We start from the raw sequence: 17,046 nt of genomic DNA, 5'->3' as shown, positions 1-17,046 counted from the left end.
TCCCCTATTGAAGAGGATGAAACTTCCTTTTATATGCAAGGATTTTAGTGCAAGGAAAAATATATTATATGAATATCATATTTTTATAAAGTTTATATATTACATAAATATATATTATGTGTATTTTTTATCTTTTTGAGACAGGGTTTCACTTTACAGTTCAAGCTGATCTTTTGTTTTTGGTACTAGGAACCGAACTCAAGACGGTGTGCATAAAAGGCAATACTTATACCACTGAGCCATATCCCCGGCCCAGTTCAGGCCGATCTTGAACTCAGTTGGTAGCCCAGGTGGGCCTTGAACTCACAGTAATCCTCTTGCCTCAAACTCTCAAGTGCTGGGTCTAGAGCTGTGCACTACCATGTTTGGCTGAAAATAACTTTTTCTTTTCTGTCCACCCCCCACCCCACCTCTTCCTTTCTTCCTTTTTACTCAGATCGAGCCCGGGGTATTTGACTGAGCTACCTCTTCAGCTGCTATTGTATTTTCATCTTGAGACAAGGTCTCTTGCCAAGTCACCCAGGGCAGGCTCAAACTTTTGATCATCTCGCCTCAAACTCCCAGAGTCCTGCGATTACAGCCATGTGCCACCAAGCCGAGTGCCTTTCAACATTCTTAGAAATGTTCTGTGAGCTAAACAAAATTTATTTTCAGGCTTATACTTGAGGGATCTTCCTAGGATTCACGTATAATGCTTGGGGGCAAAAAAAATTTACCCCTCTCTCTTACAAGAGATAAGGGATTATTAAGAGTATTAGGGATTGAACCAGAGTCTCACACATCCTAGGCAAGTGCTGCAAAGGAGCTATGTCCTCTCTTACTTGTATTTTTTAATCATGAAGAACTTATTAGAACCTTTTAGGATGAGAAGCAAGACTTAGGTAATTGTGTGCTCCAGTTATTTTGAACAATGTAATTTAGCAAGTTAGGCAGAATTTGTAAGCACTGTGGCATGCCACCATGCCTGCCTAAGCAGAAATATTTTTCTGTTAAGAAAATGCTACCTCCTTTGAGGTAGTATGAATGGTAGGAGTTCTTCTTTCTGCTGAGTCTTCTAGGAAGCCTGGAACTCATTCTGGTGACATTATCATTGCTCAATGCATTTCTAGATTTTCCTCAGGGGAGAGACTGAGCTCAGGGCAAACATCCAGCAGGGTGGACTCTGGCGCTCTGGGCTCTCAGGTGGCCTGTCACACTTCCCCAACTGAAGAGCTGCTTCAGTAGATGAGTCTCTTCTATAAAGGGGATATCAGCTCTACCTGATAAATACACCATACTGTCACATCTGTAGGGTAGTACTCTTGACTAACACAGGCACAAAATGAACACATACCAGCATTTATTTATCCAATGGAGAACTACAAAAGGGTTAAAACCTGTTATTTTGACTTTATTCTCAACGGGATAAAATTCATTTTCATTTACCTGGACAAGAATAGCATAGTCACATTAAGCTTTCTATAAATCAAACTCTACCTCTATGCAACTGTAATATACCTCATTCAAAGGTACCAGTATACTGCATATATCCAGTGAAAAGATAATAATCTCTTTTGCTCATTCCAAACTCTTGAATCTTTCTTGCAGAACTTTGTTGTGAAGATTCATAAATTAGTCTATGCAAAGACACAACAGCCTGATTCAGAGCACACGCTCAATGCACACTATCTTTGTCACCTTTAGAATCTACAGTATGCTCCTCTGAACACCCCTAGCAAGTGTTTGTCAGCCTTGTAAAAAACAGCCAACTTATTTGAAACAAAATCTGTGAAGTACACAATATTGATTTTGCTTTAAAAAAAAAAAGAAAAACAAGGTTTTTGTTTTTGTTTTGGTTCCCTCAGTATGGCAGAAAAAAATTTTTGGTGATGGTATAGAGTACTTTCATAGCTTATTGATTAGAAATATTTTAAACATCAATTATTGAGTTCCAAATGTTTTGGATATTTAGCTTTCCAAAATGCATTACTCGAAAAACATAAAGACTATACAAGTGATTGCTTAAAATTTTACTCTAAAAGCTCCCCAAGCCTCAGCATGGCGTGGACACAGCAGAGAAACCAGTAACACAGCTGGAGGTGTCGCAGGAAAGCAGGGCTGCTTGGGGACAGGCTCAAGACAGAGACAACGGAATTATTCCATGAAACAGTGTCTGGCTTTCTGTGGGGAAGTTTCTACCATAAAAGCAAAATACTACGAGGAAGCTAAAATCAGGGTCAGTGGAGCCACATCCTTTCCCTTTGCTCTTGGTTTGGATGTCTGATTTCCCTTTCATTTATGGAGGACACATCTAATCTGATCTTCCTGTGAAGCAGTAACTTAGGAAATGGAACAATTTATCCCGTGGGGTCAGCAGAGAAACAGTGACTGCTCCCGATGGCCAGGTCTTGGCTAAAATGACCGCCCAGTCTGCAGCTCCCCAGAATTTGAGACCCCAGCCCTGTTGAGTCAGAATCCACCCTGAGGGGCTAAAAACCACTCTCCACCACTCAGCTACACCTCTGGCCCCAATCATCTTAGCAGGAGACTGGCGTGCACATGAAGGCCTCAGGGCTGCCTGGACAACAGCTGAGGGACCACTTTGGCTTGCTTGGCACAATGGCAGACTTGGGCTCTGATCTCAGACTTCACACTAAACACCTGCTTTGTTTCCTACCACGTGCTCACTTCAGATCGCTGGGAGGACACACGGGATCTTTGTTTAGAGTCTTGCTGATCTGGCCCACTTGCCCGCTCCACCTCCTCTCTTGCCAGCTAGGATCTTTGACCAGCTGCCTTGTACTCTGGGTACTCTGATTCTCTGCAAGGCACTGAGCATTCAGTGAGCAGGTCGTTGTAACCCCATGCACCTGGTATACTGTGTAGAAACCCTGAAAAGCGGAAGGTTCTAACGCAGTAAATTTCCTTGCATTTGCTGTCTCCTGGAAATGACAGTGACAGTCCACTGCCGATATGCCTAAGTGAAAGTCAGCTGACCTTTCATCAAGCAGACTGGAACACAGCATGCTTTTTTCCACATTTGTCTGAGTACTGCGTTCACGGCATTAGTAGCTCCACTTCTCCTCACATTTGAAGTACAAGCCCCTTGGTGCCTGTGTGTCCTTCCACAGGTGTCACTGTGAGGCACCACAAGCACATGAGGACACATCATGCGTCTTCCTGGAGAAAGAGAAGGGCTTCCACGTGAAAAGCGACTTCTGCAGACACACTAGGAAAGCCACACTACTCTGCACACGGAGCTGGGCTGAGGCTGCCAGAACCCACTAGGGCTGTGGGGAGAACCTGCTTCCACGCTGTGAGTTGACCACAGGCTCCTCTGCCACCACCGTGATTTAATCATGGCATTGCTGGTCGAGTTGTGCTTTTCCGTTAAGCCTGACAGAAACTGGTTTCAGTCCAATGACGGACTTCCCACAGGATTAACTCGTGCAATGCAATGATGTACTGCAGAAGTAGACCACAGCTGATTTCCTTAATCTGTTCACAATTTTCTACCAGGAAGGTTAAATGACCTCCACTCGGTTAGAACTAAATACACCCACAAATGCAGGCAGTGATGCCTCTTCTGAGCTTATCTTTGCCTCACTTTTTTGAGCTTGAAAAATACCAAGCAAGGGAAAGGCATGTAGAACAAGAATCTTTATTTGCCTGGAGTGCAGCATGGACAGAGCAATGGGCAAGGCGGCAGGAAGTGTTCACAGCAGGTCAGCAGCCGCGCGGCTCCTTTCCTGCATCCTGGTCATGCAAAGCACGCTGAGCGCCCGCTGTCTGGAGCACGGCTGTTACTGCTCGTAGGCCCCACGAAGAGGAAGGATCCTCACGCTTGTTCACGGTTAGCTTCAAATCAGCTGCACTGCTCCCAAAGCAACGAGAGGGGCAACGGTTCTGTACCGGATCAGGTGCTGCGAGCCCTCCTCCAAGTCAATCACGTAGTCCCTGAAGAAGGGGGAGCACTTAGCACGGAGCTTGGCTGTCCCGTGGGGTTATTTCCCAAGGGAAAGACAGATGTCACTCACTTTTGCTCATCTGCCTCGGGTTCTACCAGTATGTTTTCCTGTCGCTCTTTCACTCTTAAAAACACGTATGAGTCGAGATCTGGCTTGGGAACTGCCAGGAAAAACAATACTGCAGTCAGAAAGTGCACAGGAAGAGTTTCGGCACTGGACGGTGAACCCCGATGTGGACGCGGCTTGGGAGGGTGACATGAGGAGACGCCCACTGCTCAGGAAACCACGTACTCAATGAGGAGGCAATTTACAGCGTGTGGGAACTCTGCCAGGCAGTGGCCTGACCTGAAGGGAAGCATGCCAAGCCCTGCGGTGGACACTTGAAACTCTAGATGGCACTGAACCCACACAGAAAGTCCGACATGTGAACATTCGAGGTGCAAACTCTCACATATAAACAGACTTCCAGTGACAAACATTCGTGGGTGTGGACAAACCCTGGAGTAGCTCACAGGTCTGTGCTGCTAGGTGCCCACTGCGCAGTGTGGCAGGAACCAACTGTGGGGCAAAGGGCAGGGGGTCACTAGCAAGGGGTGGAGGGCAGGGCGGGACTTCACTCCCCTCTGACGCTGATGACACAGGCTCCTGAGTCAGTGACCTCCCTCCTTGGGAAAATGATGTAGTGCTCTGGATGACTCTACCAGCCCCCTCCTCCAGCAGCTCCTCTGTGTACTCCCCCCATGCTAGCACTTTAAGGTGGCTACAAAAGTAAAAAATGGCTTATCGTCTGGTTTTTAATGCTGTACATCACGTATTTGTATCAAAGGTGTCTACAACTCCTCACCTTGTCAGACTTATGAATGTATCTGACTTAATGGAAGTTCAGACGCAAAGGAACTCATTTGTAAGCTGGGGACTTACTATGTATATGTATATGTACACACACACACATACACACACAAAACCTACAAACAGCAGTAGTTAGCAGAGCACTGGTAATAATGCTGTAAAAAGGTGAGGTGAAAGTGGTCTGTTCCCAAAGGTCTTAGGGAGGGAGCAGTGCTAATGCTCAGCACTGGGGTGACATGAGAGGACATGGTGCCTTGTGGGAGTGACACAGGCAGTAACAGGAGGTGCTCCTACTACTAAGAAGTACTTAACAAGAGCACTGTGATTCAGGAGCCGTCAATCTGACAAGAGACTCCCACAGGGTATGGTGGTGCATACCTTGTCATCCCAGCACCCAGGAGGCTGCTAGCTTAAGGCCAGCCAGAACTACTCGAGGAAGCTTCTTTTCCTTTGTACTTTGTGAGGATACATAGAAGGAGCCACAATGTGGGACAGGCTCTCTCCAGACACCAAAGTTACCCGGTGCCTCAAACCCAGACTTGCCAGCCTTCAGAACTGTGAGCAGCTAAGAGGGACTGAGGAACTGTGGTGAGCCCTAGTCTAGGTGAGGGCAGAGGTGATCCTGCAGGCAGGCAGACCCGTGGCCTTAGCACACGGAGCTGAGCCTGTGTGGCCCTGCCTCCGGGGAACTGTCTGAGCCAGTCTGGCAACTGTACCAACTGGCCATGCTCAGACACAGCAGACTGTCCTCAAGCCAGGGCCCTGCTCTTTGCCTGAGGGCAGAGGTTGCAGAGGCCAGGGAAAGGGGGCTGAGACTCAGCTGTCCTGGTCTCACACTCAGTCCTGCTCTCTCTTGCCTAACTAGTGGAAGTTCTCCCAGGAGATGAGGGGCCCTTACTAGAGGCAACGGGGAGCCACAGCGTTTCCTGGCCTCCTGCATTCTGGAATCTGCACGGTGGACAGTCTGCCCCTGTAAGCAGAGGCAACAGGCCCTGCCCTCCACAGACCAACAGCAGATGGTGCTGGGATGCTGTGCGCTGTGCACCTGACGTGAGGTGAGGTGATTCTGTCTGTCTGCAGTGACAGCCTCAGGGCTCCAGACTCTTTGGGAAAACCTAGCAACCACACGGCAATGGCCACTTCTGCTGTCAGTTCTTTCTTCTGTTAACCAGACCCTCTCCTCTCCTCTCTTGGATCTTCCCTCAGTACTTAGTTTTCTGTATCTGAGAAAAAGGAATGAAGATGAGACCCTGCCCTGGCCCCGGAGAATGTGGGCCGAGCTCCGCTTACCGGCCTTCAGGAGGTCCACCTTCTGTAAGTTAGGAGGCATGTGCTTCAAGGCCACGTTCTTCAGGTAGGTCTCGGTGTGAGCCATGTACCTGAAACACAGAGGGCGAATCACCTTGCGCACAGGGCCATGAGTGGACCACCTGGGAAGAGGCTCTGGCACGCTGGCACCATCAAACTGAGTGCCGAAGCCAAGGACGGAGACACCGCCCACATCCTGCTCACTCACTCCTTGGCGAAGGTGAACTCTTCTGGAGAGAGGCTGGAAGGTTCCCCTTCGTGGCGGGTCTTCTCCTTCTCCAGAACATGAGGGAAAAACTTCTCTATCTGTGAGGAAAAATAAAAGTCATGAAAACATGTATCAGCTGTCAGAATTCAAGTGTCAAACATACTCACTTCATTTCCCCAATGTTTTTAGGGCCTACACACTGGAGTCTGCCTGGAACCTCCTACGTAGCTGGCCTCCAGCTTGCGACCCTCTCGCCTCAGCCACTCTCAAGCACACTCACTCTCTCAAAGTGGTCAGGGGAACGGACTGCGGACACAGTTTAGCAGCAAGCACTGGTCTAACATATGCCAGGCCCTAGGTTCAACCCTAGTATACCCACACCCTCTCCCCGTAAAAGGTAAAATTTGACAAAGGCTGTGAAAAGGAAGATAGCTCCAAATGGCAGGCTTTCGCCAAAGAAATAAAAAACCCTGAAGAAAAGGTACATCATTTAACACCACCTGTGCTTTGAGGGGCTGAGATACATGCGGAAGCTGGGAAGATGGATACAGAATACACAAGCAGACACAGCAATGATATTTAATAATAAAGCCAAACAAGAGGTGATGCTTGCAAAAAATGTTTAGGAGCTTAAACAATCAACAAAGCCGACTGTCCCCAAACAAGAACACAAACCCCCAAAATACTCATAACCAGACAGAGCAAAAGCTCAGAGCTACGAAAACATGTGCATTCAGGGAGCAGGAAGGAGCAGCCTGCTGCGGGTGGTGCTGTGACTCCCGTGCTGACTGCGCAAGAGGAGCAGCACTCACCCATGTAGGTCGGGACTGAAGACCAATGAACACTTGTATGGAGCTGTTCTCGTCCTGTCCTCTGTAAACTGCTACGCTATCACTATGTGCATTAATAATAGGTGCAGTTTCATGAGCTTGGAAGAATCACTAAAATCAGAAGAGGGTTGAAGGCTGGACACAGGTAAATCTGCTTTTCCAAAACAGAAAGAAGGTAGCACTTCTCCCCCAGTACAGATCAACAGCCTTCACGCTGGTAAGTGGCACTAAGTTAGAACAGGTGATCTTCTAAGACGGCTGTGAAGCCAAGGAAAAAGATGTATGGTGGTTAACAGAGGAGTTACCTGACCAGGGCCGGGGGTGGGAGAAGGGGCCATGGAAGCTGGGGTGAGGAGGCACTCTGTGTACATACACGTACGCAGGCGTGTAAACACACACACACACACCTATATCTTTTTGCTTTCACATTTTTCTTGTATATCTATTTTTTGCTTTTTAAAAATCTGATGTTTAAAATCTTAATGTCTTTATGACATTGCTGTGGACAAACTAAACCTGAGGCTGGGTGATACTATGAGGTAAAAAGTTCATAAATGGTTGAATAAAGAATACAGGCGAGGGCCAGGGATACAGCTCAGTGGCATAGCATCTGCCTGGCAAGCGCAAGGTCCTGAGTTCAATTCCCGATACCAAAAAAGAAAAGAAAGAAAATACAATGGCAATATCAACCAAAGGATAAAGATTTTTTTTAATACAATGCCATAAAGAAGGATAAGCTTGAGACATTTCTAGATAAATAAATACACCCTGAGACCATACCCTCAAGTGAAGTAAGTTGGACACATTGTTTCTCTGGGGTGAGAAACCTAAAGTATAAATAAGGACAAAGCTGTATAATGCACACTGGGGAGTGGGAAGAAGTGTTCACATGAGAACAAGGGAGGTAGAAGAGAAGGGAGAAGGGACAAGAAAAAAGGAGAATAGAAAGAAAAATTCAAACAAAACTTCCCTAAATAAGGAGGGAAAGGGTTAAAAGGGAAGAGAATGGAAAGAAAAGCAGCGAGATCACAAACACAACACCTATCACACGTTCTCCACGATATCTAAAATGTACCAGAATTAAAAACAAAAAATACAAAATAATAATAATACAGAAGAACACAGCAGTGGCTGGCACCAGCCTGCGGGAAAACTCCTGGTGAAACCCTCTTACCACGGGCTCGCTGTTACTTACTTTGGGCTGCTAGGGACGGAACGCAGGGCCTAGCACAGGTGAGCAGTGTGTCCACTAAGCCACACGCGAGCCTTGGCTCAGTTCTAATAATGAGCCAATGTTTTATGACACGAAAATATTGGTGCTTACAAAAAAAAGACAAAAATTGCTGATGAAGTAAGAGATGGCTATTACGTGACAAGATCAGGGTTGAGACCAGGGAAATAGACCTTTTTAATAAAACAAAGTTTAGGGGCTGGGGATTTAGCTTGGTGGCGTAAGTGCCTGCCTTGCAAGCAGGCAGTCGTGAGTTCGATCCCTCATACTGATAAAAAGGAAAAAGACAAAAAAAATAAAACAAAGTTTAACAAGTACATATATCAAAGCGTATACTTAGGGTCAACATCCAAGGCATACAGACAGGATGGTGACTGGACAGGGCAATTATACCTGACACATGTCAGGAGGAAGCAGAATGAGCTATGACTACTGCTCTGCCAAATACACTAACACGATACTGGAGGTGTCACATTAGCTTCAACTTCCAAGCTACAAAAGTGACCATCGTATTTTACCCAAGGGCCAAACCATACCTGGGAGACTGCACTGTGTCCCAGGTCATGTAATGCAGGGTATGATAAACAAGAGCCTTTTTAGGGAAGAGATCAGGAAATTAAATGGATTCAAAGAGGCGGAATGTTTCCCAGAGAGAATACCTAGAGGAGAGGTGTAGGCTGATGGTGGAGGCACTTCATGTAAAAGAGAGAATGTATTTGATTTGTAATATCTAAGGAGATGAAAACAAGAAACTCCAAGAAAGAATTTGCAATGGTTAAGTTGAATCAAACAAAATAAGAATGTATCATAATACTATAGTAGAATGTGAAATTATCATGCCCAATTTTGACAGGTGGAAAACAATTTTTAAAACTAGTCATTTTAACTCATTTAACTCCTAGTCAGCATTCCCTTTTCACCAGTGCAAACGACTGCCCCTCAGCAGTGCCGTATTGTAACTGCAGGGATTCTCATTCATAAGGGAAAAGCAGCCTGTAATCGTGGAAGGTGCCTAGTGCAGTACAAGCTAGGTTTCAGTGTGCTTCCCAAAGCATCTCTCACCTGCCTGACTGGCTATACCAATGCTGCTAATTAGCAGCATCTGCAGGCTTCCTGCCCATCGTCCCCTCAGGACATGCAGTCTACATTACACGCGTGGCTGCCCTGACGCCCACAGGAAGCTCTGTGTCAAACCTTCATGAGTCGACATCGCAAGTAGCTGCTGAGGACATAGCGGATCCTCTCCATCTCCATTCGATGGATACTGACCTTCAGGTCTTCCTTCTTGGCTCTTCTGAGATTTTCTTCCTAGTAAAAGAGAAATTATAGGCTAGGGGAAGTGGCTAGTGGTAGAGCTCTTGTCTTGCATGCACAAGGTCCTGGGTTCCATCTCCAGGACTGGGGGGAGGGGGCAGAAATTATTGTTTATTAAAAAAAAAAAAACGATGGTCAAAGACTAGGGACCATCACCTCTGGCAAAGTTGAGAACCCAAAGACTTTCACTTGAAGGAAAGCAAAAAACTAAACATAAAAGAATTCTCATTTTAATTTTTTAATTATACAAATATGACTAGTCTCACTGCATAAAATTCAAGCAACACTGATTTACTATCAGAAAATGACTGAGCAGGATCCTACTATGGTCAGCCTGCAGGGTCCAGGAGGACTCCGATCCAACTGTAAAGGATAGTGTAACACTGACAGGAAACGTCTAAGGGAGCTAAAAAGCAGTATTAAAACACTGTTGGAAAAATCATAAAATACCAACACTTTCAGAGACTGAAGTTGATGATGACATTTGGCCAGATCAACTGAGCTGAAGACCAAGATCTGAATGTCTGCAGGCCAGGAAGAGAAAGGTGTGATGGGGTACAGGGAGCAATCAGGGATTGTGGGGAACAGAGAACACTCCCAGGGGTGGCTCTTACTCTGCTCTGGCCAACTGTTCCCATGTGGAAATGTGTCAGTGACATCAGGTCTTTAGACTTCCCACTGAGGCTGACATTGAGATGTTTACAGGAACTCTCATGTTTTGTAAACGTAGGTAACAATTAATGAATAATATTTTAAAATCCTGGGCAGAGCAGAACAAAACAGATTTGCTATGTGACAAGCCTTTATGCTGACCAAATGCTTGAACTTTCTCTTCCTTAATGACCAAGCAGCTCTTACCATATGATCAAGTTGTTCCATGACACATTCTACAATTTCAGGCTTGCTTTCTAGCAGCTCAGGGGCAAATTTCTCATTCATCCAGGCCTAAAAAACAATGCCAAGGAAATCAAGCATCACTTAACAGTGGATCAAAACAATCCAGGAAGTCAGTTAAACCCATAAAGATCATAGACTTTGGGCTGGAGATTTAGCTTAGCGGCAGAAGCACCTGCCTGGCAAGCGCAAGGTCCTGAGTTTGAACCCCAATCTAAGAAAAAAAAAAAACATACTTCTTAGACAAAGAAAATGGTTTGACCAGCTGGAAATCCCGGGACTGCTCTGAAGACCAAATTAGGCTTCACTGATGGCTTTTCCATATCTTTTAGTGGGGAGGATGTGTTCATAATCATTTATTCAATGCTTATTTAAAAAAAAAGAAAGAAAACCAGTTTACTTCAGTGGCCAGTATGAGAACACCACCACCTTGTGTTGGAGGGGTGGTGGCACCCTGGCACAGCTACTTCCTCCAGGGGGCGCCCCGCACAGTTCCCACTGCGCGGAATTCCCCTCCTTCCCCACATCTTTTCCACTTATCCTCACACTACAAGGGAAGAAATGGTTACAGGGATCCTTGTCTTATAGGTGGAAAAACAAAAACAAAAACGTTAACTTTCCAATGGCTCCCAATGATAAAGGATCACAATAGAAATTTTCAAGGTGTGGGAACATGAGATTTAATGCTCCTTTATGAGTCCGGCCCTCCTGTTTCATATCTTCTGCAGATTGGGGAATTGATAATCATCATTGTGACATATCATTAAATACTGAGGATTCCTATAATCTTACAATTGTTCTTTGGGTGCTTGAGCTTCTGTAATGGTGTTGCTTTGTGTGCATGTATGCACGCGTGTGCTGGGGATTAAATCAGGTCTCGCACGTGTGAAGCTAGTATTCCACCGCTGAGCCGCACCCCAGCCCTATAGCTACACAGACAACCTTTATAATGAGAACACAACAGATCATGCCTTCTGGAGAACTATCAGAAGTCACTGATGTGGTATTTGTGTGTGCAGCTTCACTGCAGAACACTGTCACCAGTTTAAAAGTCTCCATGTGTCCCTCCTTCCTCAGTAGCCTGAGCTGAATGTTTAAATTTTTTTACTGCATTTGTTTGTATCTCTGCAAAATGCTTCCCAACCTTTTCATGATAGGACACTCAAAGGAAATGATAATGCATCTATGTCATGGTGGGGCAAAACAATGTAGATTTGGGGAGAACTTTCATTTATAATCTTAAAACATTTGGAAAAGTTTTCTATTTGCATAAATCTTGCAAATAAAATCTTCAAAATCTGGTGAATCCATGGTCATCAAAAAAATCAGTCTCTATGGCTGAAGTAGTGACATCTGGTTCCTGATAATTTGTGGCATCTGTACACTCTACCACTGAGCTACGTTCCCAGCCACGGCCTGAATTTGTAAGGATAGCCTATCCATCACTGTTATGAGCTGACCAGTGTGGCCCTCTAACACTCCCTATGTGGGTTAAGTGTCTGTATCTCAGTGATGGAGTGGGTGCCTGGCAAGCAGGAAGCCCTGGGTTCTATCCCAGAATTACAAAACAAAACAAAACAAAACATAAAAACTGTATGTGGAAGTTCTAACTCCGTGTACCTCTGAATGGGACAATATTTGGAAGACAAAGTCTTTAAAGAGGTAACTCAGTTAAAACGAGGTCCTTAGGAAGGGTCGTAATTCAATGACTGACCTCCTCAGAAGAGGAAAAAAGTTTTGTCACAGGAGCACATACGAGTGAAAATCTTGTGAAGACAGAGAGAGGAGACAAGCACCCGTAAGTCTAGGAAACAGGTCTCAGAAGAAACCATGTTGGTCTTTTGATCTTAGTCTCTAACCAAACTTCAGTTGCTTAAGCTACCAAATCTGTAGCTTTGCTATGCAACCGTAGCAAGTGAACACAATCATGAAGGGAGACTCTGAACTGCAGCACGGGCTCTTAAACACCCTTCAGCAGTGTGCTTCCCACAGGCCCACCGCCAGGCTGCTCCGCATGCTGTGTGTTTGTGGCGCTGTGTTGTGGGGCTCACCTCCGGGGCTTCTCGCAGCACTGGAAGGGCAGCAGGAAGCAAACACGCTTGGATCTCATGGTCACATACAGCCGGAGCTGTGCTGCACTTCAGGCCGCCCAAAACTCAAGAGCAAGCAGCCCGGGGTTCCGGCTGTCCAACAGGGCAGAGGGCCAATGCTGAGGCATGGGCCAGGGGTGGTGGCGCACACTGTAACCCCAGCACTTGGAAGGCTGAGGCAGGAGGACCGCTATGATCTCAAGGCCACCTGGGCTACATAGTGTGCTCAAGGCCGACTGCATAGCGAGACCCTGTCTCAAACAAACAAACAAACAACACTGTGAGCTACTGGTAGCACAGTGGGGGGTCCCGTCACCCCGGGACACAAGTTCTGAATAACAGCCTTTCAAACTTGTGAACTTTATAGAAATGGTTTCTTCTGCAACTTGCATTTTACACTCCCAGCTTTTGTTTTCTGCTATGTTGGAAAGTGAACCCATGAGAAAGTTCTGGAAAGGAGAAGCTGTAATGAATTAAGAGCACCTGTTGTGGACAGGGTGCAGCTCAGCGGTACAGTATGTCCATAGCACGTGCAAGGTCCTGGATTCAAACCCAGCACATGTTTTAGAATCAAAGGGACCCGAGTTCATCTTGTTTTTGCTCCCCTTGTGTAACCTTAAACAAAGTACTTTACATCTCCAAATGTCACTTTCTACATCTGTACACCAGTATGCCCCTTTCCAGATTCCATTCCCATCTCCATGCAGTCTGTCTGTTTCCTGTTATTTATCTCTTATTTTACTCTTTACCAGTAACAGTACCTGGCCCTCAAGGTAAGGGAGATTAGTACCAATAGCTAACTCCAGAGAGAGCTTACCATGTGTCTGGTAACATGGAGCACTTCGCATATGCTACCCTAATTACTCCTCACAGCAAGCACCATTATCTCCATTTTAAGTCAATGAGAGGAATGAGACAAGCCATATAAATTGCTTAAGGTCACAAAATAGACAAACTCTTGGGAGAAATTACTTTCTGGCACAAAAACACACACACAAAAACCAATGAAATAACTGGAAGTAGAAACAACACTAAGCTTCAACAATTGAGTCAAGAACACACGCTAGAGATAGCTTCTTTAACAACCAGTGCTGAGAAAACTGGTCATGCATATGCAGAATGTACACAGAAGAAAGGATCTAGCCCCATCTCTCGGTGCTAAGTAAAGTCAAAATGGATCGAAGACCTAGATTTTAAAGCAGAAACACTTAAACTGATGGAAAATAGGTTAAACTCTTGACATAGGAATAGGCAAGGATTTTTTAAAACAACTTTGAGAGCATCTCATTGGCCTTGAACTCATGGCAAACCTTTTGTGTCAGCCTCCGAATGCATGCTGGGATTACAGGCGTACATTTACCATACCTGGCATGGATTTTCTGACCAGAATCTCAATTGTACAAGAAATAACACCAAGAATCAGCAATTGGGATTATATCAAATTAAAAAGTTGCTGCACAGCAAAGAAAATACCAACAGAGAGAAAAAACAGTCTACCGAATGGGAAAAATTTTTTGTCAGCTATGCCTTGAACAGAGAACTAATATCTATAATATATGAAGCACTAAAAAAATTAAATCCCTCTAAATAAAAGGCTCAGTCAAAAAATGGGCAACTGCGATGAACAGATACTTCTCAAAAGAGGAAGTACAAGTGGCCAATAAGTACATGAAAAAATGTTCAGCATCTTTGGCCATTAGAGAAATGCGAGTAAAAACAACACTGAGATTCCGTTTTACTCCAGAAAGAATGGCCATCATCAAGTACTCGGAAAAAAAAAACAAATGTTGCTGAGACTATAGGGGAAAGGACCCTTCTAAATCACTCGTGGGAATATAAACTAGTACAACCAGTATGGAGATTCCTCAGAAAACAAAAATAGGAATTCCATTGACCCAGGTGTACCTCTTCCGGGTAACTTCCCCAAAGAGCTAAAGACAAAGTATTACAATGATACGTCCACATCCATGCTTACAGCAGCGTAACTTACAACAGCTAAATTTTGGAAGCAAGCTATGTATCCAGCAACAGAAGAATGGGTAAAAAAAATGTGCTTAAGTATACACAGTGGAGTACTGCTTAGTCTTAAAAGGTAAATTTGAAAAATTTGTTGGAAAATGGATGCTTATTTCACTTACCAGTTTTTTAAATCCCTTATCACTATGGTGTCAAGATACCTAAAATAAAGTTTAAAGAGTAAAGTAAGAGATAACAGGAAACAGAGAGACAACCTGTGTGGAGATGGGAATGGGATCTGGAGAGGGGGCAAGAGGAAAAGGAAAGGGAAATTAAAAAGGATCAAGATGTGATATGTGATGAGATACATACCAATTCTCCACGAGGAATGTTTTTATTATATATCAAAAACATGTACTAACAAAAAAAAAGGAAGGAAAGTTATTTTAGAAACTACACAAAAAATTGAAAAGGAAGAATGTGACCAGTTGTTCCGTACAGAAGGTATTTCAGCATTTTTTTTTTTTCCTAACTCAGACATTCTCCAAGAAGAAACAGCTGATACTTCAAGGGACCAAGGCACAGAACTCATACGTCTTTACTGTATACCTTAAGAGTCCCTGTAAATATCAGGTAGATCCTTGCTTGGTGAAATATGCTACTTAAGCTGCCCAAAGCTGTCACTTTCTGATCCAACACCTGACAGTGTGAGGCTTCTAAAAGATGTATTCCCCACTTCCTGTTTTTGTGTAGACATTAGGATGCAGTCCCTATTCTCTTGCAATAAGCCTCGAATTCCATTTCCCTCGTTTTCTGAGTTGCAACACTTGCACAGGTGGAGTAAATGACAAAACGCAGATCAGAGCCGACTCTGCGTGGTTCGCGTACCTGCTCCAGCCTCTCGATGAGCTCCGCCGGCGTCAGGACCACTTCTTCGCTGCCCCCATCAGAGTCCTGTCCCGCGAGGTCCAGCTCCTCCGTCATCGTCTCTGAAACCAGAAATCAAATGAAAACAAAAGGACCAGTACCCTGCCAGGTGTTTGCTATTCATCTGCAAAAACAGGTTACTACGTATCTGCAAAAGCTTACTGGGTCCCAGGACCGGCGGCCGCGGTCCGAGACCCACGGGCTGACTTCCAGGGTTCTGGCCGTCCTCCGGGCGCGGTCGGATCTGTTTCTCCGAGGCCGCCCGAAGGCTGCGCCACCAGCACACCGCACAGCGCTTGCTCCGTTCCCGCTCACCTCGGCGGCCACTCCACTCCGTCAGGAGCGCGGCGGCCCCACGGACAGCCCAAGCCGCGACCTGCCGCCGCGCCCACGCCCGCTCCCCCGAGGCAGGAGGCGGCCCACTGTCTCCGAGGAGCACCGCGGACGGACGGCAGCCTGCAGCGGAACGACCCTGGCGCGAGCCACGCCACTCCCGCTGGGCCGCGCGGCGCTTCTCTCCCGCGCTCCTCTCGCAAACTTTGCGCCAGGCACAACGTCACCGCGCACAGGCGGCGCCCACCAATCACGCCCCGGAGAAAAATGGCGGGCAACCATTTTGGCCACGCCCACCAGAGGGACTAGGGCTCGTGGTGCGGTCCGGGCTGACACCAGCTGGGACCTCCAGGAGAGGGCGCTCGCCACCGCGACAGAGGAGGCGCGGCGGAGAAACCTGCCGTTGATATCGGGCCACGATGTTCTCGGGTCATCTTCCGCACCTCGCCTCTTAGGGCCCTTTGGGTTGCTTCGTCTTTGCCAGGGAATCCAGCTGCGGGCCCTAGTAGTTCTAAACCTCCAGGCTAGTGGTTCCTTCAGCATGGGACCAGATCACAGGGTCAGCGTCCCTGGCCTTGGAGACGATGGAGTTCTCAGGAACTCCGTGGGAGGGCCCAGACCCCAGATAACCCCGATTCTGGGCCTTTGAGGAACACTTTTTGGGGCGGTGTCTTCTCTCAGCACTGTCTCTCCAGGGCATTCTGTCGCGCAGGGCATGCAGGGTTCCCCCTTGTCCATTCATTTCACTGGATGAGATCAGCGTTTCTTCTGAGCTGCTGATGCTTTTCTCTTCTTCTGTCTTTTGTTTTCTGTGCAAAGCGTCACTTCTGATTCCCCTAGATGTCTCTTTCCCACCAATCCAAAGACCCAGGGAATTTTTGCTATGCACTGTTAATTGGCACAAATAAAACAGATTGGCTGATTAACAGGCCAGTAGTACCTGTCTGATTGCAATCATGCATAAAAATTACAACAGAATATGTCAAGTGAGACAGTGAGCTCATTTACATAGGGCTGTGAAGCTTGGGTTGATCAAAGAGGGATTTCCAATAGCATGGGCTTTTGAGCTATTGTTCAGAATGTGTTTTGTGAATGACAAACGGCCTTTTCAGGTGCTTTTTACCCTCCTGTTCCACGTGTTCCAATGGTTTTGTTGCCC

The 17,046-nt window shown here is 46.0% G+C and overlaps 1 protein-coding gene across 2 annotated transcripts; it reads right to left on the bottom strand.

Annotated features, from left to right (window-relative positions):
* Positions 1-3,624: 3,624 nt before the first annotated feature.
* Positions 3,625-16,098, bottom strand: Gins4 (GINS complex subunit 4). Of its 2 annotated transcripts, none has more exons than XM_013146823.3 (8): positions 15,717-16,098; positions 15,516-15,616; positions 10,546-10,632; positions 9,568-9,681; positions 6,313-6,410; positions 6,087-6,175; positions 4,017-4,107; positions 3,625-3,936 (listed from the first exon to the last, which is right to left on the bottom strand). In XM_013146823.3, the coding sequence occupies exons 2-8, from the start codon at positions 15,609-15,611 to the stop codon at positions 3,840-3,842; spliced, it is 672 nt and encodes a 223-aa protein (XP_013002277.1). In that variant the 5' UTR covers positions 15,612-15,616; positions 15,717-16,098; the 3' UTR covers positions 3,625-3,839. The 2 variants fall into 2 exon arrangements, with proteins under 2 accessions (XP_013002277.1, XP_003464670.1); XM_003464622.5 differs by having other exon boundaries at positions 15,870-16,097.
* Between the last annotated feature and the right edge of the window lie 948 nt (positions 16,099-17,046).

The sequence above is a fragment of the Cavia porcellus genome, unplaced genomic scaffold (genome assembly GCF_034190915.1).
Source record: "Cavia porcellus strain 051 isolate PalLab524CR breed Dunkin Hartley unplaced genomic scaffold, mCavPor4.1 scaffold_29, whole genome shotgun sequence".
NCBI classification, from domain to species: domain Eukaryota; kingdom Metazoa; phylum Chordata; class Mammalia; order Rodentia; family Caviidae; genus Cavia; species Cavia porcellus.
Note: the sequence above shows the minus strand (reverse complement) of the source record. Positions and strands in the feature narration are given on the sequence as shown.